This window comes from Triturus cristatus, chromosome 10 (assembly GCF_964204655.1).
Source record: "Triturus cristatus chromosome 10, aTriCri1.1, whole genome shotgun sequence".
In the NCBI taxonomy this organism is placed as follows: Eukaryota; Metazoa; Chordata; class Amphibia; order Caudata; family Salamandridae; genus Triturus; species Triturus cristatus.
The window spans coordinates 1,171,269,519-1,171,291,309 of record NC_140593.1 but is presented as its reverse complement, the minus strand read 5'-3'; the positions used below and the strand labels follow the sequence as shown (position 1 = coordinate 1,171,291,309).

General features: G+C 46.6%; 1 protein-coding gene across 1 annotated transcript; it reads right to left on the bottom strand.

The window, feature by feature from the left end:
* Positions 1-3,716: 3,716 nt before the first annotated feature.
* On the bottom strand, positions 3,717-19,182 carry LOC146796892 (endogenous retrovirus group PABLB member 1 Env polyprotein-like). The gene is made up of 2 exons (XM_085630252.1): positions 19,049-19,182; positions 3,717-6,712 (listed from the first exon to the last, which is right to left on the bottom strand). Exon 2 carries the CDS (start codon positions 5,924-5,926, stop codon positions 4,379-4,381), a length of 1,548 nt encoding a protein of 515 aa, XP_085486378.1. The 5' UTR covers positions 5,927-6,712; positions 19,049-19,182; the 3' UTR covers positions 3,717-4,378.
* Between the last annotated feature and the right edge of the window lie 2,609 nt (positions 19,183-21,791).

Here is a 21,791-nt window from a genome sequence, read left to right as displayed (position 1 = left end):
TGCACAGCCCTCTCTGCTCTTTCTCCTCACACACTGCACATTGCCTTCTCGGCACACACTGCCCGATCTGCCCTTATGGTCATACTCTGCTATCTCTGCTGCTCCACTTCTCACTCTGCTCCCACACTATCCTCTCTGCCCCTGCACCCTCTGCCACACTGCCCTATCCTTAGCTATCCCTTCAATGCAGCGCCACTCTACTCCCACACTATCCTCTCTGCCCCTGCACCCTCTGCCACACTGCCCTATCCTTAGCTATCCCGTCAATGCAGCGCCACTCTACTCCCACACTATCCTCTTTGCCCCTGCACCCTCTGCCACACTGCCCTATCCTTAGCTATCCCGTCAATGCAGCGCCACTCTACTCCCACACTATCCTCTTTGCCCCTGCACCCTCTACCACACTGCCTTATCCTTAGCTATCCCTTCAATGCAGCGCAACTCTACTCCCACACTATCCTCTCTGCCCCTGCACCCTCTGCCACACTGCCCTATCCTTAGCTATCCCTTCAATGCAGCACCACTCTACTCCCACACTATCCTCTCTGCGCCTGCACCCTCTGCCACACTGCCCTAGCCTCAGCAATCCCTTCAGTGCAGCGCCCCTTTACTCCCACACTATCCTCTCTGCCCCTGCACCCTCTGCCACACTGCCCAAGCCTCAGCCATCCCTTCAATGCAGCACCACTCTGCTCCCACACTATCCTCTCTGCCCCTGCACCCTCTGCCACACTGCCCTATCCTTAGCTATCCCTTCAATGCAGCGCCACTCTACTCCCACACTATCCTCTCTGCCCCTGCACCCTCTGCCACACTGCCCTAGCTATCCCTTCAATGCAGCGCCCCTTTACTCCCACACTATCCTCTCTGCCCCTGCATCCTCTGCCATCTGCCCTATCTTCTCCTGTCCCTTTAATGCAGCGCCCCTCTGCTCTCACACTGCCCTTTCTGTTCATTGCCCCCTCTGTTCCCACACTGCCCTCTGTGCCCCTGTCCCCTTTGCCACACTGCTCTCTTTGTTCCTGTCCCTTTTAATGCATTTCTCCTCTGCTCCCACACTGCCCTATCTTCTCCCTGCCCCCTCTGCTCCCACACTACTCTCTCTACGCCCCCTGCTCCCACACTGCCCTCTCTGCTATTGTCCCTTTAATGGAGTGTCCCTCTGCTCCCACGCTCCCCTCTCTACCCCTTACGCTCCCACACTTCTCTGCTGCTCCCTGCCCCCTCTGCTCCCACACTGCCCTTTCCGTTTCTGACCCTTTAATGCTCCACACCACCCTCCCTGCTCCTGTCCCGGAAATGCAGTGACCCTCTGCTCCTGCACTGCCCTGTCTGCTCCCTGCCCCACTGCTCCCACCTACCCTCTCTGCCCCCTCTGATCCCACACTACTCTCTCTACGCCCCCTGCTCCCACACTGCCCTCTCTGCTATTGTCCCTATAATGCTCGCACTCTGCCCTCTATGCTCCTGTACCTTCAATGCAGGGCCCCTCTGCTCCCACACTCTCCTCTCTGCCCCCGCTGCTCCCACACTGCCCTCTGTGCTCTTGTACTTGTAATGCTCGCACACTGCCCTCTATGCTCCTGTACCTTCAATGCAGGGCCCCTCTGCTCCCACACTCTCCTCTCTGCCCCCGCTGCTCCCACACTGCCCTCTGTGCTCTTGTACTTGTAATGCTCGCACACTGCCCTCTATGCTCCTGTACCTTCAATGCAGTGCCCCTCTGCTCCCACACTCTCCTCTCTGCCCCCTCTGCTCCCACACCTTCCTCTCTGTCCCTTCCGCCACACTGCCCTCTCTGCTCCCTGCCCCCTCTGCTCCCACACTCTCTCTCTCTGCCCCCTCTGTTCCCACACTGCCTGCCTTCTCTGCTGTTGTCCCTTTAATGCCCCCACACTGCCCTCTCTACTCCTGTCCCTTTAATGCTCCCACACTGCCCTCTCTACTCCTGTCCCTTTAATGCTCCCACACTGCCCTCTCTACTCCTGTCCCTTTAATAAAGTGCCCCTCTGCTCCCACCCTACACTCAGTTAATCCTTTGCTCTCTGCCACCTCAGCTCAGACTCTGCTGCTGTAAATCTTGGCCCCTCAGCTGAAGTATTGCTGGGGCCAGTACCCCATGGTCACACAATAGGGACACACCGCACTGGGGTTCAAAATTAGGGGAAGCTACATGTCCTCTCCATGCAAACTTTAAAATAGTTGGGACTGCCTGGAACGAGGAAGAGGCGTGAATGGGCAGAGAGGGCACTGACTGCCTGTTAATTACTGGCCGCACTCTCAACAACCTTGCTTTATCTTATGATAGAATAACCTATTACCTGTAAAAATGACAACACAGCACACCCCGGAAGAAAACAGACAGCGGTTCACAGAATCTATCCTGCAGACCATAAAGGGAAATAATGCAGATCCCGAACTTCATGGAAGACACGACCAGAAATCCCCGGGGATGGGAGATATGGTATGGATCCAGGAAGCCTTCTGTGATGGACCGCCTCAGACCTGATCAGAGATATTGGGGCACACAAGGAAGGAGTGCACTGAAGAACCCAAGCCTGAGAGAGAGCTCATGGAACTGTGAGGAGAGGGCACAGATCCATCACATGCCGCCACACGCCATGCCAAGGCTCATGACAATATTCTCCGGACATGCCAGGATGGTAAACCCTTCTCATGTTATAAGGGTGCCTGGTGGGCTATGCGTGGATATCATGAAGCTAAAGGTGTGCTTGTGGATGTTGTGGTACAGTTGGAGTAGCCAGAGAACCAAAATATCCCCCACTTTGACCAATACCACACATGCCATTGATGAGCGAAGCAAGTAAGCACCCCTGTCCTGATTGGAGTCCCCCGAGGTTCTGCCTTCTCGGCCACTCTCTTCAACCTATTCTTGGAGCCTCTTGCAGTCATTCTGAACGGAGCCAACATCCAATACTACATGTATGCGGATGACACACAATTGTGCCCGAAGATCTCCTCGCAAGAGGACATAAAAACTTTAAATGTTGCACTAGCCCAAACTCAATAATGGCTAGCTCAGAACCATCTCCTACTAAATACTCTCAAAACGGAATTTCTTTTGATCACCCCACCTAATCACTCAGCTCCACACCTAACTTCCCTGAACTGCACTCCTCACATTGTAGACTCTGCCAAATCTTTAGGTATCACCTTGGGTAAACACCTAAACATGGAGGCACACATCAGTGCTACTATTAGGGGAGCCAATTTCCAGATCAACACTCTGAAGAAAATCAAATCATTCCTCCCCATTGAAGATCTCAGGCCGGCGGTTCAATCCCTTACTATCCCAAGATTGGAATATGGGTTGGTGACTTCCCAAAGGTAGCCTCGCCCCACACGGAGCTACCCTGAATGCATGAGCCAAGCTTTTAACGGGTTCTAGGAAATTTGATCACATTTCACCCGAGCATGTTGAAGGACTGGGCTATTCTAAGGCCCAGCGGTGCCAGGGGACAACACCTGAAACCTTCGTGGGTTACCTGTTCCGGCGTACAAAACACAGAGACACGGGACACTTCCTGCGGCGTCAAAGATCAGCGTTTATTTACTGCAGGGATACAGAAATCGCAAGAAGTACACAACGTGTAGGTTCTGAGAGACTGCTTCAAATTGCACAAGTGGATCGCTCCTTTTATACACATTTTCGTCATTGCACAACATGACGAACAAAAGGTTACAACTCAGTTCCCACAGTAAACTTCAAAAGGGTCGCATTCATGTTTCAGAAGCCCGGAACATAATTACAGCAGCATTGCCGGTTCCCAACTGTAAAAGCACATTATCCCCACATTAAGCACATTCCATTCCGACTATAAACGAATCAGGAGAAAGGACAGGAACAGATGCAAAGGAAAAACAAGGATGCACAACAGATTGGAAAAAGAGTGTAAAGAGCAATATCAGAAACTCGATTGCAGGATCAAAGGACTCGTGCCTAATGCATGCATGACTGAAACAATAGACTGGCACGGCAAGATGAGCCTCGAGCGGAGCCATCTGCCTTTGCCGTGTCAACCCCCTCATCATAAAGACACCTTCAAAGGAACACGTGTCCTCCACGAAAGCTTGGGAATCCCAGGGTCACGAAGCGGACAGTGTCCGTTCGCTGGCTACTTGAGGGCAAGAAACAAAATGGATGCCGTATCTAAGATGGAACCCGAGGGTTCAGATGGACATACCCAGGAATGAGACGAACCATACATAGTAGCGTAGCGAAAACGCGTACACCCACTAAACTCGTCATTTGCGGTTCGTAGATACCAAACTCGTCCATATTCGAACACACCCAAAAAGTGCCATTACGATTCTCACGGAACCTCAGACGCTCCTTTTGCCCTCATGTAGGCAAGCACTAGTCGAGATCAGAATCGATTTCGATATTCATCAAATCATTCAGTTGTTGCTGGAACATCATTCTATCCATCAATGTCTCCTTGGTAACAGATGGCCGTCTTATACACGTTGTGGCACAAAGACCACATAAGGCAGGACCACACTGCACACAAAGACAACACGTGAACAAAAACGTTACAACAACCCCTACGATCATCAGAATCTTCCAACCCCAAGTTGATATCAGGCCCCAAAACCATCCTAGAAGTGTCCAACCACCTTCGTCCCCGTGTATGGACTCGGAGATCTTATGTAACTTCGAGATGGCTTGGTAAACAGTTGGAGCGTTGTCAGGGATGAAAATGCAACAGCTCGAATGGATCACTTTGCACACACCACCTCTATCTGGTAGAACAACATCTAGAACCATCCGGTTCTGCAACGTCATAAGTCTACCCGCCTGAAGTTCTGCTGTTAAATTACCAAGAGCACTCGCAGTTATGTTAGCAGTCGACTCTACTACACGGGTCAACTGTCTCAGGTTCCTACTATTAACCATAGGTCCCCAAAACGGCAAGAAACCCTTAAAGAAGTCTCCTGCTTCTTGACCGGCAGTGTCTTCTTCACTAATAACGCCTCTCACAACTCTAGTCTTGTGATAGTCTGAGGCAACTGTAACAGTTGGTGGCAAAAGATTCGCAATATAACAGGTACCCGAGAAGTCACGGGGCAACCATGTATATGCACGCTCATAACATACGAAATAGGTACCCTTGGCAGTCAAGAAAACAGGGGAAGAGAGCGTTGGCAAAACATACGTATCGGTACAAGCACTCTTCCCAAGTTGTGCTCTCGGATTTCGACCAAGACCTTTCAAGCAGAAGTTACCGAGGTGGGGTACGATCCATATTGGAGATGAGCTCTTAAGCTGTCTATCACCCACTGACATACTATACTCAGCCTCACTCAGATCTTTATAGGCTTGCACCTCTTCCTCTGGAATAAGCGATGCATCAAAAATATCTCTATCTAAATCAGCAATCGCTATCGCCAAAGGCTTGTGGTACGGACCAGGACCGTAGTTTGCAGAACGTGGCTCTCGACTGGGGTAGGAATCTAGTGCACTACGGAACATAGTTTGGAATGCTCGAGCTGACCCTTGGGAGCTATAAGGGAGAACCAAATACGGAATACCCCTATCCATTGTATGTGGCATTAACCCGCACACCCAACAATTGGTAGTATTCATCACCAACTGATGCTGATGTAGGAGTTGAACGAAGGAATTATTCATGAATTTCGCACGTCTAACCTGTTCATGTTGGGGCAGAGGATGAAAGGAATGTGGAGAAACAGTGGTAATAGAACTTAGTTTAGGAGAAAAAGTAGGTGAAATGGAAGGCAATAACGATTGTATTCCAAAATACACCCCACCCACCAATAGCATAGATACAGTCAGAAACAGCAGGAATACCTGAAACAAAAAACATTTTGTTCGTACAATCTTATGCAATTTTGATCTTTGCGCCGACACCCTTTCTACTTCCAACAGCTTAGAGAATGCCATCCTCTAAAAACCGTCCGTGACGTCCTTGACGCACTTCGTTCTGAGTAGCGATTATCAATTCCCAGGAGTTCCCAGGAATCGACAAAAAGTAACCGACCTAGTGTCAGGAACCTGCTAAACAGAAAGGAGTACCCGCACGGCCCTACGGTGAACCCGGATGATAAGTTTTTTTAAACGAACACTCAACTTAATAAAAATCTCTTAGCTGTAAAGAGCACACATAAAAAGGAACTCAAAAATCAGAAAAGGATGTAATTGTTCTTAATGTTCATGGCAACAATAAAGGAAAATATAGGAAAAATTTTATTAGTCTTTGTCACGTGGGCGAAGAAAATATCGATTTCTTCCAGGTCGAGTCTGCTCTTCAAATAATTGTTCAACTGGTGAAACAGTGTTCAGTCGATCAGATGACAATGCAGACCTTGAGTTCTCCGAAACTGACGACTCAACAGATGTGTCTGGCTGCAATGAATTGTCTCTTACAGGTTGAGCATCACTAAACGGCACTAAGCATAGAGGGGTCTCGGTTTCCGTTGCCGCAATACCAGTTCTCACCCAACTGTCTGCTGGTGAAGGGATCGGAACTTTCTTGGTATGGGTGGCGTGAACCCAGTTCTTCCTGCCTTCCAACCGAACTGCAGTCCTTGTAGCCAGCAGCACTTGGTAGGGACCCACGAATCTCGGCTCCTAGTTACGTTTTCTGCCAAACTTACGGGTAACAACCCAGTCACCCGGTTGAAGCCGATGTCCAGGACCCTCTGTCTGTGCCGGTAAAGCTTCAAAGACCTGTTGATGAATTAACCTCAGTTTAGCAGTCAGATCATGAAGATAATCAATTAGCATTGGATACTCAAGACTGTCAAAGGCCTTGGGACTCCCCAAATGTTCGCAGGGCGGCCGAACACAATCTCATATGGGCTGAGCCCTACTCGAGAGTGCACAGTCGCTCTGGTCGATAAGAGAGTCAGAGGCAAGGCATCAGGCCATGACAAACCAGTCGTAGCTTGTATCTTCGCAAGTTTCAGCTTCAGAGTACCATTGTACCCTTCAACCAAACCCGCTGCCTGGGGATGATTGGCGCTATGGAATTTCTGTCGAATTCCAAGGCCCTTACACACACTCTGCATCACACTTCCCACAAACTCGCTTCCGTTATCTGACCACACAATCCGTGGCATTCCATACCGAGGAAAGTATTCCTTCAGTAGGACTTTCGCTGTGGACAGGGCAGTATTATCCTTAAGAGGATAGGCCTCAATCCATCTGGAGAACGCACAAACCACAACCAAAACGTACTTCAGATTATTGCATCTCTCCATATGGATGAAGTCCAGTTGGATAACCTCAAAGGGACAGGCAGGAGGAGCAAAATGACCAGGTGGAGTGGGGGTGCCCTTGCCAGGATTATGCATCAAACACACCATACAACTCTTAACCACCCTCTCAGCACATTTAGTAATACCATCGTTCTTCCATACAGGGGACAATAACTTACATATACCTTTCACACTGATGTGTGACAAGCCGTGAGCCATAGTCACAACAGCTAGCACATATGCATCCGGTAACATCCACCTCTGATATTCTGACAAGTCAACCCAACATCCATGCGTGTCTAACTTTCCCGTGCTTTCTCTCCACTTGATCTTTTCAGTGTCAGTGGCCTTATTCTGAATTGCTTTCACGCTCTCAACAGTGTCTTCACACATACCAGTCTCCGTCGGCCACCTCACTGAACTCGTAACATACATTCGGGTTGCAAGGTTCTTAGCCGTTTCTTTAGCAATCTCATCCGCAAATGCATTACCACGACCAACGTCATCCGTAACCTTTCGATGCGCACTGCATTTAATGATCGCCACTTGTTTAGGCAATGTAAGTGCATCCAAAAGATCGTTCACGAGCTGTCCGTGTTGGATCTTCGTACCAGGCGATGTCATAAATCCTCTTTCTCTCCACAATCGACCAAAACTATGTGCAACACCAAACGCATACTGACTGTCGGTAAACACATTCACTCGCTTTCCCTTAGATAAAACACACGCTCTTGTCAACGCAATCAGTTCTGCCGCTTGCGCTGAATTCTGACTCAATCTCGCAGTTTCCACAACCGTACTCAAAGTCACTACAGCATACGCAGTCGTCACATCACCATTCGGCAACTTAAAACATGAACCATCAACATACAAAGTGCCATCGGGGTCTGTCAATGGAGTGTTTTTCAGGTCCACACGACCCTTCGTTTCTTCCTCAGTTCGTAAATAACAATCATGTGGTGGTACATCATCTGATTCCATATTAGTCGGCAACAATGTCGCCGGATTCAGCACATTACAACGCTTGATCTGTATATGACTTGCCAAAAGTGTCAACTCATACCCGGACAACCTTGCACTCGTCAGATGTTGAGTTTTTGTCCGATTCAGAAGAGTGTCAACTGCATGCGGAACCATCACTATGAGCATATTATCCATGACCAGACCTGCGGATTGTCGAATAGACACCGCAGCTGCCGCTGTCGCCCTCAAGCAACTTGGCAACGCTCTAGCTACCGGGTCTAAAGTCGCGGAAAAATACGCACACGGACGTTGCTTACCACCAAATTGTTGCGTCAAAACACTCAACGCACAACCTTCTCTCTCGTGAACGTATAGTGTAAATGGCTTACTGTAATCAGGAGTACCTAACACAGGAGCTGAACACAGCGCATCACGTAGTTCAGAAAAACTTTTCTGACATTCTTCCGTCCATGGCAAAGGAGTCGAAACATCCTTGCACGTGAGAGCTATCAATGGCTTCGCTAACAGTGAAAAGTTCAGAATCCACTGCCTGCAGTATGACGTGATACCGAGAAAGGCACGCACATCTCTCTGAGTTGTTGGCACAGTCATTCGAGCAATTGCTGCGATTCTTTCAGGGGTCAACCTTCTTCCCGCCTTTGACAATAAGTGACCTAGATAGGTTACTTCTTGACAACAATATTGTAGTTTAGAAGGTGACACTTTGTGATGTAAGTCACATAGATGCTGTAACAGTGATACTGTAACAGTTCTACAAATCTGTTCAGTGTCAGCAGCTACCAACAGATCATCAACGTACTGAATCAAGGCAGCACCAGCCGGTAACACAAACGCATCAAGTTGACTCTTAAGAGCTTGGCTGTAGATCGATGGACTCTCACAGTAGCCCTGAGGTGCGCGTTTGAACCTGAAGCTGCGACCACCTAATGAGAAACCAAATAGATCTCTGCTTTCCTTAGCAATTGGAATGCTAAAGAAAGCATTCTTCAGATCAATTACCGAGAACCATGATGCAGAAGCTGGAATCAGAGTCAGCAAAGCCGTAATATCAGGCACCACGGGAAACTGTGGAATAACAATTTTATTTACCTCCCTTAAATCAATAACAAAACGATACACAGGAGGCTTGGATGGATCAGTTTGTTTCAAAATAGGTAACACAGGACTATTACACACGTTACCCCGAGTTTCTTCAATGACATCTTTATCGATCAATTCGTAAATCATCGCTAATAGTGCTCGTTCTCCATCAAGAGAGATACGATACTGGGGAATACGTGGCAGTCGCACGTTGGATTTCAATTGAACAACATAAGGTGGTATATCCAGCAGGCCCACATCATTGGGACCTGTTGCCCACAAAGACTCAGGAAGAGAACTCAATTCCGGTGGGAGCTTATCAGTCGACAAATACATAGGAGAGATCACTCTCTGACCCAACGTAAGCTCCACTCCCGCAGGAGAACAGTACAAAGTCGCATATAACCGCTTCAACAAATCCAGGCCCAAAAGATTCTCACCACAACCAGTAGTCAAAATCAACGGAGCGTCTAACTCACGAGACCCAATTGTAAGGGGCAAAGGGCTAGAAACTGGATTGCTAACAGGGGCGCCAGAGAATCCAACGGAAACATTCGTTAAGCCAGACAAAGGCGCGCCAGGGAGTTTCGAATGCATGATGGAACTTTTCGCTGCACCAGTGTCCAACAGAAAAGGCTCAACTACGCCCAATGTGGTAACCGCGACATAAGGCCCTCTCTGATCAACCGGAACTGATACTACTCCCTTTCTTTGTCTATGGCTGTCCTAGTAATTACCATCAGCATCAACCTCATGCTCGACATAATAGTCGTCCACATGATACTATGCAGATCTACCAGACGATGGATCGCGCCGATCAAAGCAATTTTGCGAGTCTGATGAAGTGGCAAAACGCTCAGTCTGATTCTGAGTAACACCACGACCTCTACCACGTGACGCTTGTTGAGGACCACTACGACCTCCTCGAGCCGAAACACCATTGTTTCGGTCACGCAAAACTGGACAATTAAACTTCAAATGGCCCTCACCCCTACAATATGCGCATTGATTATACCCCAACATAGAGCGAGGTGTAGAGGAGTCAGTACGCGACTGCGATCTAGAAAACTGAGATTGTAATCGATTTGGCTGTTGCGAGTCATTTTGATTCGAGCGCGGAGGATACGCTTGCTGCAATAAGACCTTAGTTTTAAGATCCTTCGTTTTCTTATCTGCGCGCTCGCTTTCTTCTTTCTCTCTATTTTCGTAGTATTGGGCCGTGGCTAATATCTGAGCAGTGGTAGAAACGGCCCACGAACTTTCAGAATTCTTCAACTTGTTGCTTAGTTCAGGCAACAAATTCGATACAAATTTATCAACGAACAATCGCTGACCTCCCTCAGAGCTCATATCCTGACCACTATGATCGATAAATGCCTCCTCAAATCTCGTAAAGAAATCGGAGACACTCTCGCCCTTCTTTTGTTTGCACGCAGACAATTTGTCCCAATTAACACGTATTGCTGGCATAAGTGTCTTCATAAGGGTAATTATCCTCTGGGGCAGATTCTCAATGATCTATTCAGGTTTAGCCCCACCAACTTGCCGTCCGTCAGCCGCCGCAAGAGCAGCCCAATCACCGCCTAACTCAGCTGCGTGATTCTCTTGACGGATTTTCGCCCAAATCGGTTGAGGGACTACGTTACCAAACAACATGTCGATATCGGCAAGGTTCATAACAGTAGCATCCACTAATTGGGACAACTTCTTGTAATAACCTGCAGGATTCTTGCGGGGGTCAGGCAAAGTTTGCTTTACCTGCAAAACTTCCGATCGCTTCCATGGGAGGTGTATCCAAACTCTCTGAAAGTGTGGTAGAACAACAGGATTAGCAGCAGGATCACCTGGCATCCATACCAGGGGAACTTCCCGCATAGGATACTGACCAGGTGGAGCCGTTCGCTCCTCAGTTTCGTCCTTAAACAATGCTCGAGGTTGTACTGTAGATCGAAAAGATAACAGACGCTCTAAAGCACGTCGGACATTACCACCCACAATCATACCAGTCGAAAACTGATTCTGAAGCTCAGTCATCTCGGGCGGTACATTGTCAACCTCCTCATTATCCCACTCTTCTCTCAAGGATTTACACATTTCCTCGAACACGAATCTTTGAGTGGGCTCATTGAACTGGGAAAATGTCTCAAAAACTATACGCGAAGTGTACTTAGCAGGATGCCTAATCCATTTACGCGCCATTTTCACTAGCGACTCACGTTCCCTACCATCAGGAATTTGACTGCGCCTCTGAGCGACATCAGAAAGATCAGACCCGAGTATTGGTCCGAAAAGCGGAGAATAGAGATTAGCGACAGCATTAAATATACGACTACGAACGGAAGGGGAAGAAGAAGGAAGCACAGGAGCAACGACATTAGGAGTAAACGTAGAAGCAGTAGCGGCAGTCGGGATAACGGGAGTAGTAGCAAGATTGGGCTGATGAGATACTGGCAAAGGAGCAGTAGGAAAAAGAGCGGGTAAAGGAGGATGAACAATTTGTGGCACAAGGGGATTCGGAAGAACAGGAGGAACGACAGGCTGATCAGCAGCCGCCAGAACAACAGGTTGAGGAACAGGAGGAATCACAGGATCCACAGTATCTGGTGCATAGGGAGGTGGTGATTTCAATAGATAAGACAATATGGGATCTTCTACCGCTTCTTCTCCCGTCTTATCAGGACCAGACGGTAAAACCGGATAACATTTATCCACTGCCATATGATGAAGTCTAGCACAAACTTCCTGCTCCTTCTCGTCTTTGTCTCGCTGATACTGTTCTGCATTTTGCATCACCGTAATAACACCTTCTCTCTTATTTTTCTTAATCTGTTTGATTTCTTTCTGCTTGGCCTCTTTACGCCATAACCGAAAGGAATCAAACATGGCCGGCCTAACCTTCTTTTTAAACAATTTAGCTTCAAGATTATCTAATATTGCAGTTTCGAAACTACCATGTGATGGCCAACTAAGAACACCATCATTTTTAGTGTAACTAATCCAATATTCATTGTATACAATAGGACCTACTCCGTGGCGACTATAGAGCTCATAAATTGGAGTTCCAACTGGAGGTATCGGACATGAATCCTCCAATCGGGAATCCGTGCTGCAACATTTAAAGAGACCAAACAAAGTACTACGGCCAGGCATCGTGCACACTAACCGAGTTTACAAACTTCAAAGGCTATCGAATTACGATGTCCTCGCAAAAAAATGCAAGACCCTCGGTTTTTGGCAATTGCAATCGTCAAATAAAACCCAACAACTAAGAATCAACAACTAAGAACCCCAAATGCAATGGAACCATGCAAACAACCAGGTTTAACCAAGAACTCTGGGAGCGACCCACAAATACTTAACTGAGAGAGCAATGGCGTCACCAGGAAGGCCCGTCTATCGTCTCGCCGTACAAAGGACTATGCCAGGCGCCAAAACAGGTCGACAGTCAGGGCATCAGTCCGTCACAGCCGTCAGGAGGCGGGAATCTTCACGGGAAAAGTCTTCGGGCCACTTATTTCGACAACTGGATCGATGAAGCGGGGTGCACCTTCCCTCGGAGATTTCACACGAAGTTCCTCACGATCGTCGGGCTTCGGACCAGTACCGCTGATGTCGCCCCACGTTGGGCGCCAACTGAAGGACTGGGCTATTCTAAGGCCCAGCGGTGCCAGGGGACAACACCTGAAACCTTCGTGGGTTACCTGTTCCGGCGTACAAAACACAGAGACACGGGACACTTCCTGCGGCGTCAAAGATCAGCGTTTATTTACTGCAGGGATACAGAAATCGCAAGAAGTACACAACGTGTAGGTTCTGAGAGACTGCTTCAAATTGCACAAGTGGATCGCTCCTTTTATACACATTTTCGTCATTGCACAACATGACGAACAAAAGGTTACAACTCAGTTCCCACAGTAAGCTTCAAAAGGGTCGCATTCATGTTTCAGAAGCTCGGAACATAATTACAGCAGCATTGCCGGTTCCCAACTGTAAAAGCACATTATCCCCACATTAAGCACATTCCATTCCGACTATAAACGAATCAGGAGAAAGGACAGGAACAGATGCAAAGGAAAAACAAGGATGCACAACAGATTGGAAAAAGAGTGTAAAGAGCAATATCAGAAACTCGATTGCAGGATCAAAGGACTCGTGCCTAATGCATGCATGACTGAAACAATAGACTGGCACGGCAAGATGAGCCTCGAGCGGAGCCGTCTGCCTTTGCCGTGTCAACCCCCTCATCATAAAGACACCTTCAAAGGAACACGTGTCCTCCACGAAAGCTTGGGAATCCCAGGGTCACGAAGCGGACAGTGTCCGTTCGCTGGCTACTTGAGGGCAAGAAACAAAATGGATGCCGTATCTAAGATGGAACCCGAGGGTTCAGATGGACATACCCAGGAATGAGATGAACCATACATAGTAGCGTAGCGAAAACGCGTACACCCACTAAACTCGTCATTTGCGGTTCGTAGATACCAAACTCGTCCATATTCGAACACACCCAAAAAGTGCCATTACGATTCTCACGGAACCTCAATGTGCAGTTAAACTGGTTATCTATTGAAGCTAGAATCCAACTCAAGTTAGCTTGTCTGACTCATAAAGCCATACAGCACAATACCCCACACTATCTAGCAAATAAACTTGACCTATCGGGCTCAAGCCGGAATCTCAGAAGTACGTCCACCCTTCTCTTGAAACCTCCCTTCTCTTGAAACCTCCAAGATTCAAAAAGAAAAGATCATACAACCCTGCGTTCTCCAGTCTTGCTCCAAGAATATGGAACTCCTTGGCAACCGATATCAGATCAAATCCTTCCACTACCTCCTTTAAAAAACTGATGAAACTAATAAACGAACGCTAATGCGCTGATCATGCACATGTGTTTTGTTAATAACCTAAAACTTGAAATATTTTCACTGATGTTTTATGATATGTTCTCACTGTCTTTTTGTTCTAGTCCTCGATAGCTCCTTTAACTGCATCAACTGCTGATTTTTGCTATTCCGTGATGCTCATCGCACATCTTGGTTCTTTCTATGTGTATGATGTTTTACTCGGAGTGCTTTAGGGCACCTCTGATACACCCTACTCCTTATTCGTGAATGTTTTCCCACAGGTTGTACTCTCACTCACCTTCTTTATGTTCTGTATAATTGCTGATGACAACGCTGTACAGCGATCTGATACCCCTTTGGGGTCTTCTTCGCGATCTATAAAACGTTTCAAATAAAATAAATAAATTTTAGCACAGTCTCCAATTTATGCCACCCTTGTAAATAGGAAGCAGAATCAAAATAAATGGGTGTTGCAGCGGAAAACCGACTACAACACCCAGTGCCCACCGTTTTCACGCTAAGTGTAGCGTGAAAGGGGGCCCTATTTACAAGGCGGTGTTATGCCACGTTAAGTGGCTTATCGCCACCTTGTAAATAAGGTTAAGGGATTATCACCGCAGGAATGTTGCAAAAAAGGACGTTCATGTGGCAATAGGGGCTTGTAAATATGCCCCATTGACTGCAGAGCTGCAGGCAGAACAGGCTTGTAGGATGGTGGAGTAGTATGTGATATTGCTGGTTAGGCTTCACCATGCAATACTCTCACAGACCCCAAAGATGGTCCTTGGATTTACACTGTTAAGCATTTCAGAGTATCAACATGGACGATAAGTATTTGACAAGACTCAATAAAAATCCAAACCCAATTAAAAAAAAAAAGTGTTGTTTTTTATCTTAACTTGGACACCCAAATGAATGAGATAGCATATATGTAACCGGAGTTATGGATTTTAGAAGTGATATAAAATCAGTGTAAAATAATACAGTGAAACTTTATCATTGCGGTCAATGGGAAAAAAACACTAGTGACAATCGGTCACTTTCAGATCGAGTTGCGTGAGTAAAGTGATATGGGTCCAGGGCCAGGCCACGAAAGTCAGTTCAATTTTACATGGCCCGCAGATCCCGGGTGCAGGGTTGTCCTGGCTGTATTCAGTATGGAATGGGAGCCGCGGGAGAGCTACTTTTACTGCTTACAAAGTGCTGCTGAAAACAAGATGCAAAAAAAACCAAAATGGGGCTGCTGCTGATGTCAGACGAGCATTGGATGGAATTTCCTCTTGATGCAGCGTTGAGAGAAGGGGTCAGTTCCAGGACTGGTGACCAACAAGCCTCGGCATTGGTAAGTAAAGCAGATCAGTATTTCGACATCCTGTGGTCCCGGGAAACAAGTAGCTGCCTGAAACTTTGTGGTAGACAGGACTACAATTTCCACAATGCACTAGACCATCTGGATTTGGGAGACCGCTCAGATGGCCCGATGGCCAGCGATTCTTTGGATTCACTGCGTTGTTTTACCTGCAGTTTGCAGGGGACTAGTGCCAGGGGAGTTTTAGGATGATTCAGGCTCTCACAGGGCTTCCTTGGCCTGGGGAGCCAAGAGATTGCCTAGGACAAGTCTCAGTCAGGCAGTTCCAGGTGCGTCGCCACAGGAACTGAGAATCCCTCTTTTGCTTTGTGCAAAGTGCTGTTGTCGTTGACAATGGTCTCTTATGGTGTTCCCATTGATGCAGTCAAGTCAGAACTGAGGTTTAGGTGTCAGTGAAGTCCCTTAAATCTTAGAATTAGGGGAGTTTAGGGGTGGGGGAGAAAGTAGCCAATAGGATGGTAGTCCCTGCAGCTAATCCACCCCTGAGGTTACCTTTTCCAGGGATGTAGGTCACCTTTTCTACCAAGAACCCACAATTTCTATTGCTTTTAAAAATGGCAGATGTTTTTCTCAAGTGTACAGACCAGGCAGCTCACCTTAGAGGTGTGGCTAGCCTTCAGGGGGTGTACAGCTCCAAAATACCCAATGTTCCCACCTGCCCAGTAAAAATGTGACCGGGGCAGGGCTGTTTACTCCTCCTGGAGACAGCCTGGATGCATATCAGAGGCGGTGCAGCCTGTGAAGCTCACCGCCTTGATAGGAGGGAGGAGCAGTGCTTAATTTGAGCCGGTGCTTTCCGGTGCTGAGCACCAGCACTTAATTGGTTTCCGGTGCTGAGCACCGGCACCTAATTGTCAACACCACACTTAGGGGTTAGGGCAGTCTACCACATGGTGGCGCTGCTCATGTAATTTAGGGATGAGCAGTATAACAGTTGTCCTGCCTCCCCAGCCATTCCTTTAGCTTTGGGGACATGGAATAATCCGAACTGTCTCATTTACATGCAAGAGAGATGATTAGTAGTTGTTTGGCAGTAATGAGAAGGGCGATGGGTGGTGCAAGCTGCAGTGGCCTCCTAGTCAGAGCCATGGCACTTAATATTTGACAAATTAAGGACTGGGGAGGATGTGTGGCCTCCTTCTTGCCCAGGCCTTTGTTCCTGACTCCTGGGAGTGATCACACTGCCGGGCAGGAGGTCATAATACTGTCTTGGTGGCAGCAATTGTGGGATGCCAGCCAGAGTACAGAGAAGCTGGGACAACCAGATGAGCAACCTCTAAAGTAGCCACCTGGGTACATGCCACACCAACCACAACCTCCCCAAAATAGAGGCCAAAGCCAAAAAGGTATACAAAGAAATCCTCAGCACACATCACAGGTGTATCAACAATTAGTTAAGTGCACGATCTAAACACAAATGATACACAAGTTATTTCAATTATTATTTTCTTTCTTTATTCTTTTGGTCTTGCTTCAGACAGCCAACAAGTGTTTTGTCACTTACAAAGGGAAATCGTCCCGCAACTTTCTCAAGGCTGCATAAACACAAACAAAACACAGGCCAATGTAACACCTTACAAAGTTTTCAGGTGTCAATTATATTATTCTGAAATCTCCCCGTGTCAGAAGTGGAAAATAACTCCAAGTAGACATGTATTAGTATGCACAGGGTGGGCAATGCAGAGCGTGAGCCAAAAGAAATGCCCAATACCATGAACAACATATAATATCATAAGATCAAAAGATCCCAAATACCTAATGCAGTAATGGAGGAAAATAAGAGTGACAAGCAAGTGACATTGAACCTAAGTATCATTCCAAGACCGCTGCTTTACCTCCATGTGAAAAGCCATTATCAAAATATAGTGAGTCACACAAAGTCTATCCCATATCTAGTGAAAGTCAGGCAAACGTCTATAGGGTGCATCCAAGTGGTGACGGAAGAGTGACTACAGTATCCACCTCTTTAACCTCAAACCGTGAATTTGTGGAAACCCAATAAATACCTATGTTATTTTCAATAAAGACCTCTGTAAAGTAAGAACAACCACTAGTTAGCAGACCATAAAAACAGGCTGCCCACTCTCTAGTACTCAACTCCCACACACAATCTGGACACCTACTTCTTTTGTGGTGATATTTCTAACCCACAAAGGGATTCAGTATCTTGCGCGACGTTAATAAGGCAGTCCATGCATCTGAGGGATCCTATTTTGTCCCCAAATCTTGAGCTCTAAAAATATTAATAATGGGGATGTCTCAATGTGTAAAATCCTTACAAAAACAATTTAACCAGTTCTATATGAGTAAAAGTATGTGCTCATTCCAAATGCACAATTTCAACCAACGTGACATCTATCCTCGTGTTTGCCAAGCCTGTTCCGTCAGCCAACATGTCAGCCCTCACTAGAATCATCTGGCAGATCATCCCATACACACCGGAATACATATCACGTTACATTCGTTATCTCTTTCGCCAAAATTTGCGACCATAAAATCTCTTATGTCCCTCTACAACATAAAAGACTGCTTCAAAATGTGTCCTCCGTAATATACTTTCACAGTGTCACAGACTCTTCAAACCAATACATCCCATTATATCCGATTTGCACAATCAAAGTTTTTGTAAAGTAGAGCCAAACCACACATAGGGCCTCATGTAGGAAGCCCAATACCGGTCGGTAACGGCCGATTTTCGGTAAATATACCGTTACCGACCGGTATTTGGGCTTTTGAGATGTATGGGGCTCATTTCATGATTCGGTATTTACCGAATCGGTAAAATTACCGAATCGGTAATTTTACCGATTCGGTAAATACCGAATCATGAAATGAGATGTAGGGGGAGTGTGTCGTGGGTGTGGGGATTCGTTATTTACCACCAACTAAAGGTTGGTGGTAAATGACGAATAGGTGAAAAAAAGCATTTTTGTGCACGTTTAAGTGTGCAATGTGGCAGACATACATGCCCTCAGGGCATGTATGTGTGCCACATGTGCACACATGCAGGAATCAGGGGGGCAACAGGGTGTCAATGTGACACCCTGCCACCCTTGAATGTGCTCCCCCCATTACCAAATCGGTATTTACCGATTCGGTAATGAGGCATACCATCCCATTGAGAAATCAATGGGAAGGTATGCCTCATTACCGAATCGGAAAATACCGATTCGGTAATTACCGAATTTTTCCGAATCGGTAATATTTACCGACTTTTTACCTACATTGCATTTACCACTTCATAAATACCGATTCGGTATGATTCGGTATTTATGAAGTGGTAAATGTAATTTACCTACATGAGGCCCATAGCGTGATGGCTAATACAGTGATAATCATGTATATATTTCAAAATCGAGCAGGAATCATTTGTTAAATCCTGTACTCTATGCCACATCATTATTCGGCATACTAAGTGTCAACCCCCATTCAATCTCAAATGCTTACATGCCAAATCAATTACCCCAAATGTCTTTACAGTTTCACACTACAAGACAAACACATCACCCAAACATAGTCCCACTCTTACCGTGAGTCTGGCGGTCTCATCCAAAACGTCGCTCTCCGTGTAGCTTGAGTACGAGAACACAGAAAGAAGCCATGCAAAGCTGCTTAAACACAAACTTCCACTAATCAATTCATTGAAATGAAGAGAGAACAAAAACCAAGTCTCATTCACACAACCTGATTATCAGAATAGACGAAGGACTAAGCCATGTCCCACTGCTTGGTGGCCATCTTAAAATATCGATGTCCAAAAGCAAACTAATTACTCTGACCTCTGTACTCATTATACAGCTCCCCAAAACTCCAGACCCATATTACACACACTGTTATTTCAAAGTAAAACCTATATTCAAGCGTTTCGCTGATTACACAGGGCATATATTAACAAATATCCATATAAACTCCACTGGGCGCCATCTTGTAACGTGTTTCTCGGACAAATGTGGTTACTTAAGGTAATCAAAAAGGCTCAATAAGTAGTTAAAGCACCCGTTCAGAATGTGTGTCCTGGTGAATTGATTATAGTGATTCTTTTTCAAGGTGTGCTATAAACCATGAGTGAGATGTGCTCAACGTGATCATTCACACTAAATTTCTCCATCCCCTCATGATACTGAAATATTATTATTTTTTTGTGTATGGATAGAACAATACAAATTATATATAACGGGAAAAAAAACAGAATCACGGAATACAATGTACAGAAAGCAACAATTAAAAATACTAGGCAAATGTATCAACGTAGAATGCAGGCAAACGGAAATTTTCTTTTTTCATTTCTAAAAAAACCATCATGACACCGAGACCAGATCTAAAGCAGTTCTATGCATTTAACTTCCCAGTAAATAATGTGGCTCCTGGTCTTCATTAAGCCCTATCTCAGTGCTACGCAGTCTAAGAATGCAAAGTGCCTCTCGCCTACGTAAGGCTAATTCTCTGTTGCCCCCTCTGGGATGTCGCTGAGTTTGTTCAATGCCATAGAATTCAAAGTATTTGTTCGAGGTCTGAGCGGAGCATTGAGTTATGTGCCCCACGATGGGATATCTAAAGTCCCCTTGCTTGACCGCTCTCATATGTTGTCCTATTCTTTCATGCAGCGTTCTTGCAGGGACTTTATCTTCTTTATTTGAACAGGGCCCTGTCCTGTGGAGCCTTGAATATTTATTGAAGTTGGGGATCAGTCCTCACTTAGTCTGGAGGTTGCTGATCCTTTCTGACGCCATCATTTTCTCTTGCAGGGATTTCGAAGCTGCAGGCGGGCCGGTAAGGTTGGGACCAAGTCAGTTGTGCCTTGGGTCTTCACTGCTGCGCTGTCTTTGGATTTCAGTCTTCGTAGATTGTCAATCCAGAATTCCTGGGTTCAGGCCTGCCTCCTAAATCCAACATTTAGGGGGTGTTTTAGTTGCCTCGGGGTAGTAGTCAATGGGCCTCAGACCTTAGGGTGACTACACCCATGGCATGCTCATCCCATGTGGGGGAGTGAGCACATTCCCTAACTCTGATTGGGCCTAATCCTCCAAACCAAGATGGGGAATTCTGGGGAGAGGGGTTCACCTCTGCTCCTGGCCACTTCAGGGGTGTGCCAAGCCAAGGTGGACACTCCTACCCTGTTTACTAAGTTTCCCACCTGTCCTTCTGCCAAAAAGCGAGGTGAGGACATGGGGGGGGGAGGCATCTCCACTGGTTGGAGCTGCCCAGATCAGCATAACACAAGAGGGAGCCTTTGAGGCTCACCAGGAGCACTAAGGCTCTGACCCCAGGAGGTTAGAAACCTGTCTGGTGGTTGCTGGCTGGCAGAGACCAGTCAGGTAATACACTAGATAGAAGCTGGTTGTTTTTCAGGGGGCATCTCTAAGATGTCTTCTGAGTGCATTTTATAATAAATCCAACACTGGCATCAGTTTGGGTTTATTATGCTGAGAAGTTTGCTACCAAACTTCCAAGAATTCAGTAAAGCCATTATGGTGCTGTCGAGTTCGTAATGACAAACTCTCAGACCATATACTCTTTATAGCTTTACTGCAATTACAATGTCTAGGAATGGACTTAGGGCAGAGTTCTTCAATCTGTGGGGTGTGGGGGAGCACGACACCATCTCAGGGGGGGTGCGCACTCCACTCTAATTTTACCTTCATTCCCTGCATCGCAAGTCTTCTTGGAGAACTCCGGTATGGTTGGGAAAATCGATGGGGCACTACCTGCCCATGCTTTTGTCTTGCTAACTCTCCCAGGAGGGGGATAATTCATAGAGCTGAAATGCCTCAGCTGCAGTGGGAGGCAGGATGTCTCCTCTGCTAAAACTGAAAGCAAATGAGAAGACAGTCCTGTTCCTTCCTGTTTGATATCATAGCAGAGGAGACCCCTTGCCTCCCACTGCAGCTGAAGCATTTCAGCTCTATGAATTAACCCCCTCCTGGGAGAGTTAGCTCTTCCAAGAAAGGAGACAAAGTTTGCAGAGACATTTTAAGGCAAAGTGGGCTCTGGCCCAGGGCCCCAGCCTTTCAAACAAAGGGGGCGGGGGGGGGGGGGGGACTGAAAGAGCCAGCTCTGTTCTAAAGAGTCTTGCCCTCATGACCTTGAATTTTTTTTAAACACAATGGTGTAAATAGGGTTTTTCTATCATTCATTTTTAATGTGTAAGAGTCTATTATAGACATTTTACAGACAAAATGTGTTTATGTGTCATGCAACATCCATATAAAAAGTTTATTTTAGATCAGTACAGGACCTCGCATATGAGAAATGAGAGGGTGTGACAGAGATTA

Excerpts from the sequence above, each read along its gene's own strand:
- LOC146796892 (XM_085630252.1), bottom strand. The coding sequence starts at position 5,926 with ATGGCATTCTCTAAGCTGTTGGAAGTAGAAAGGGTGTCGGCGCAAAGA.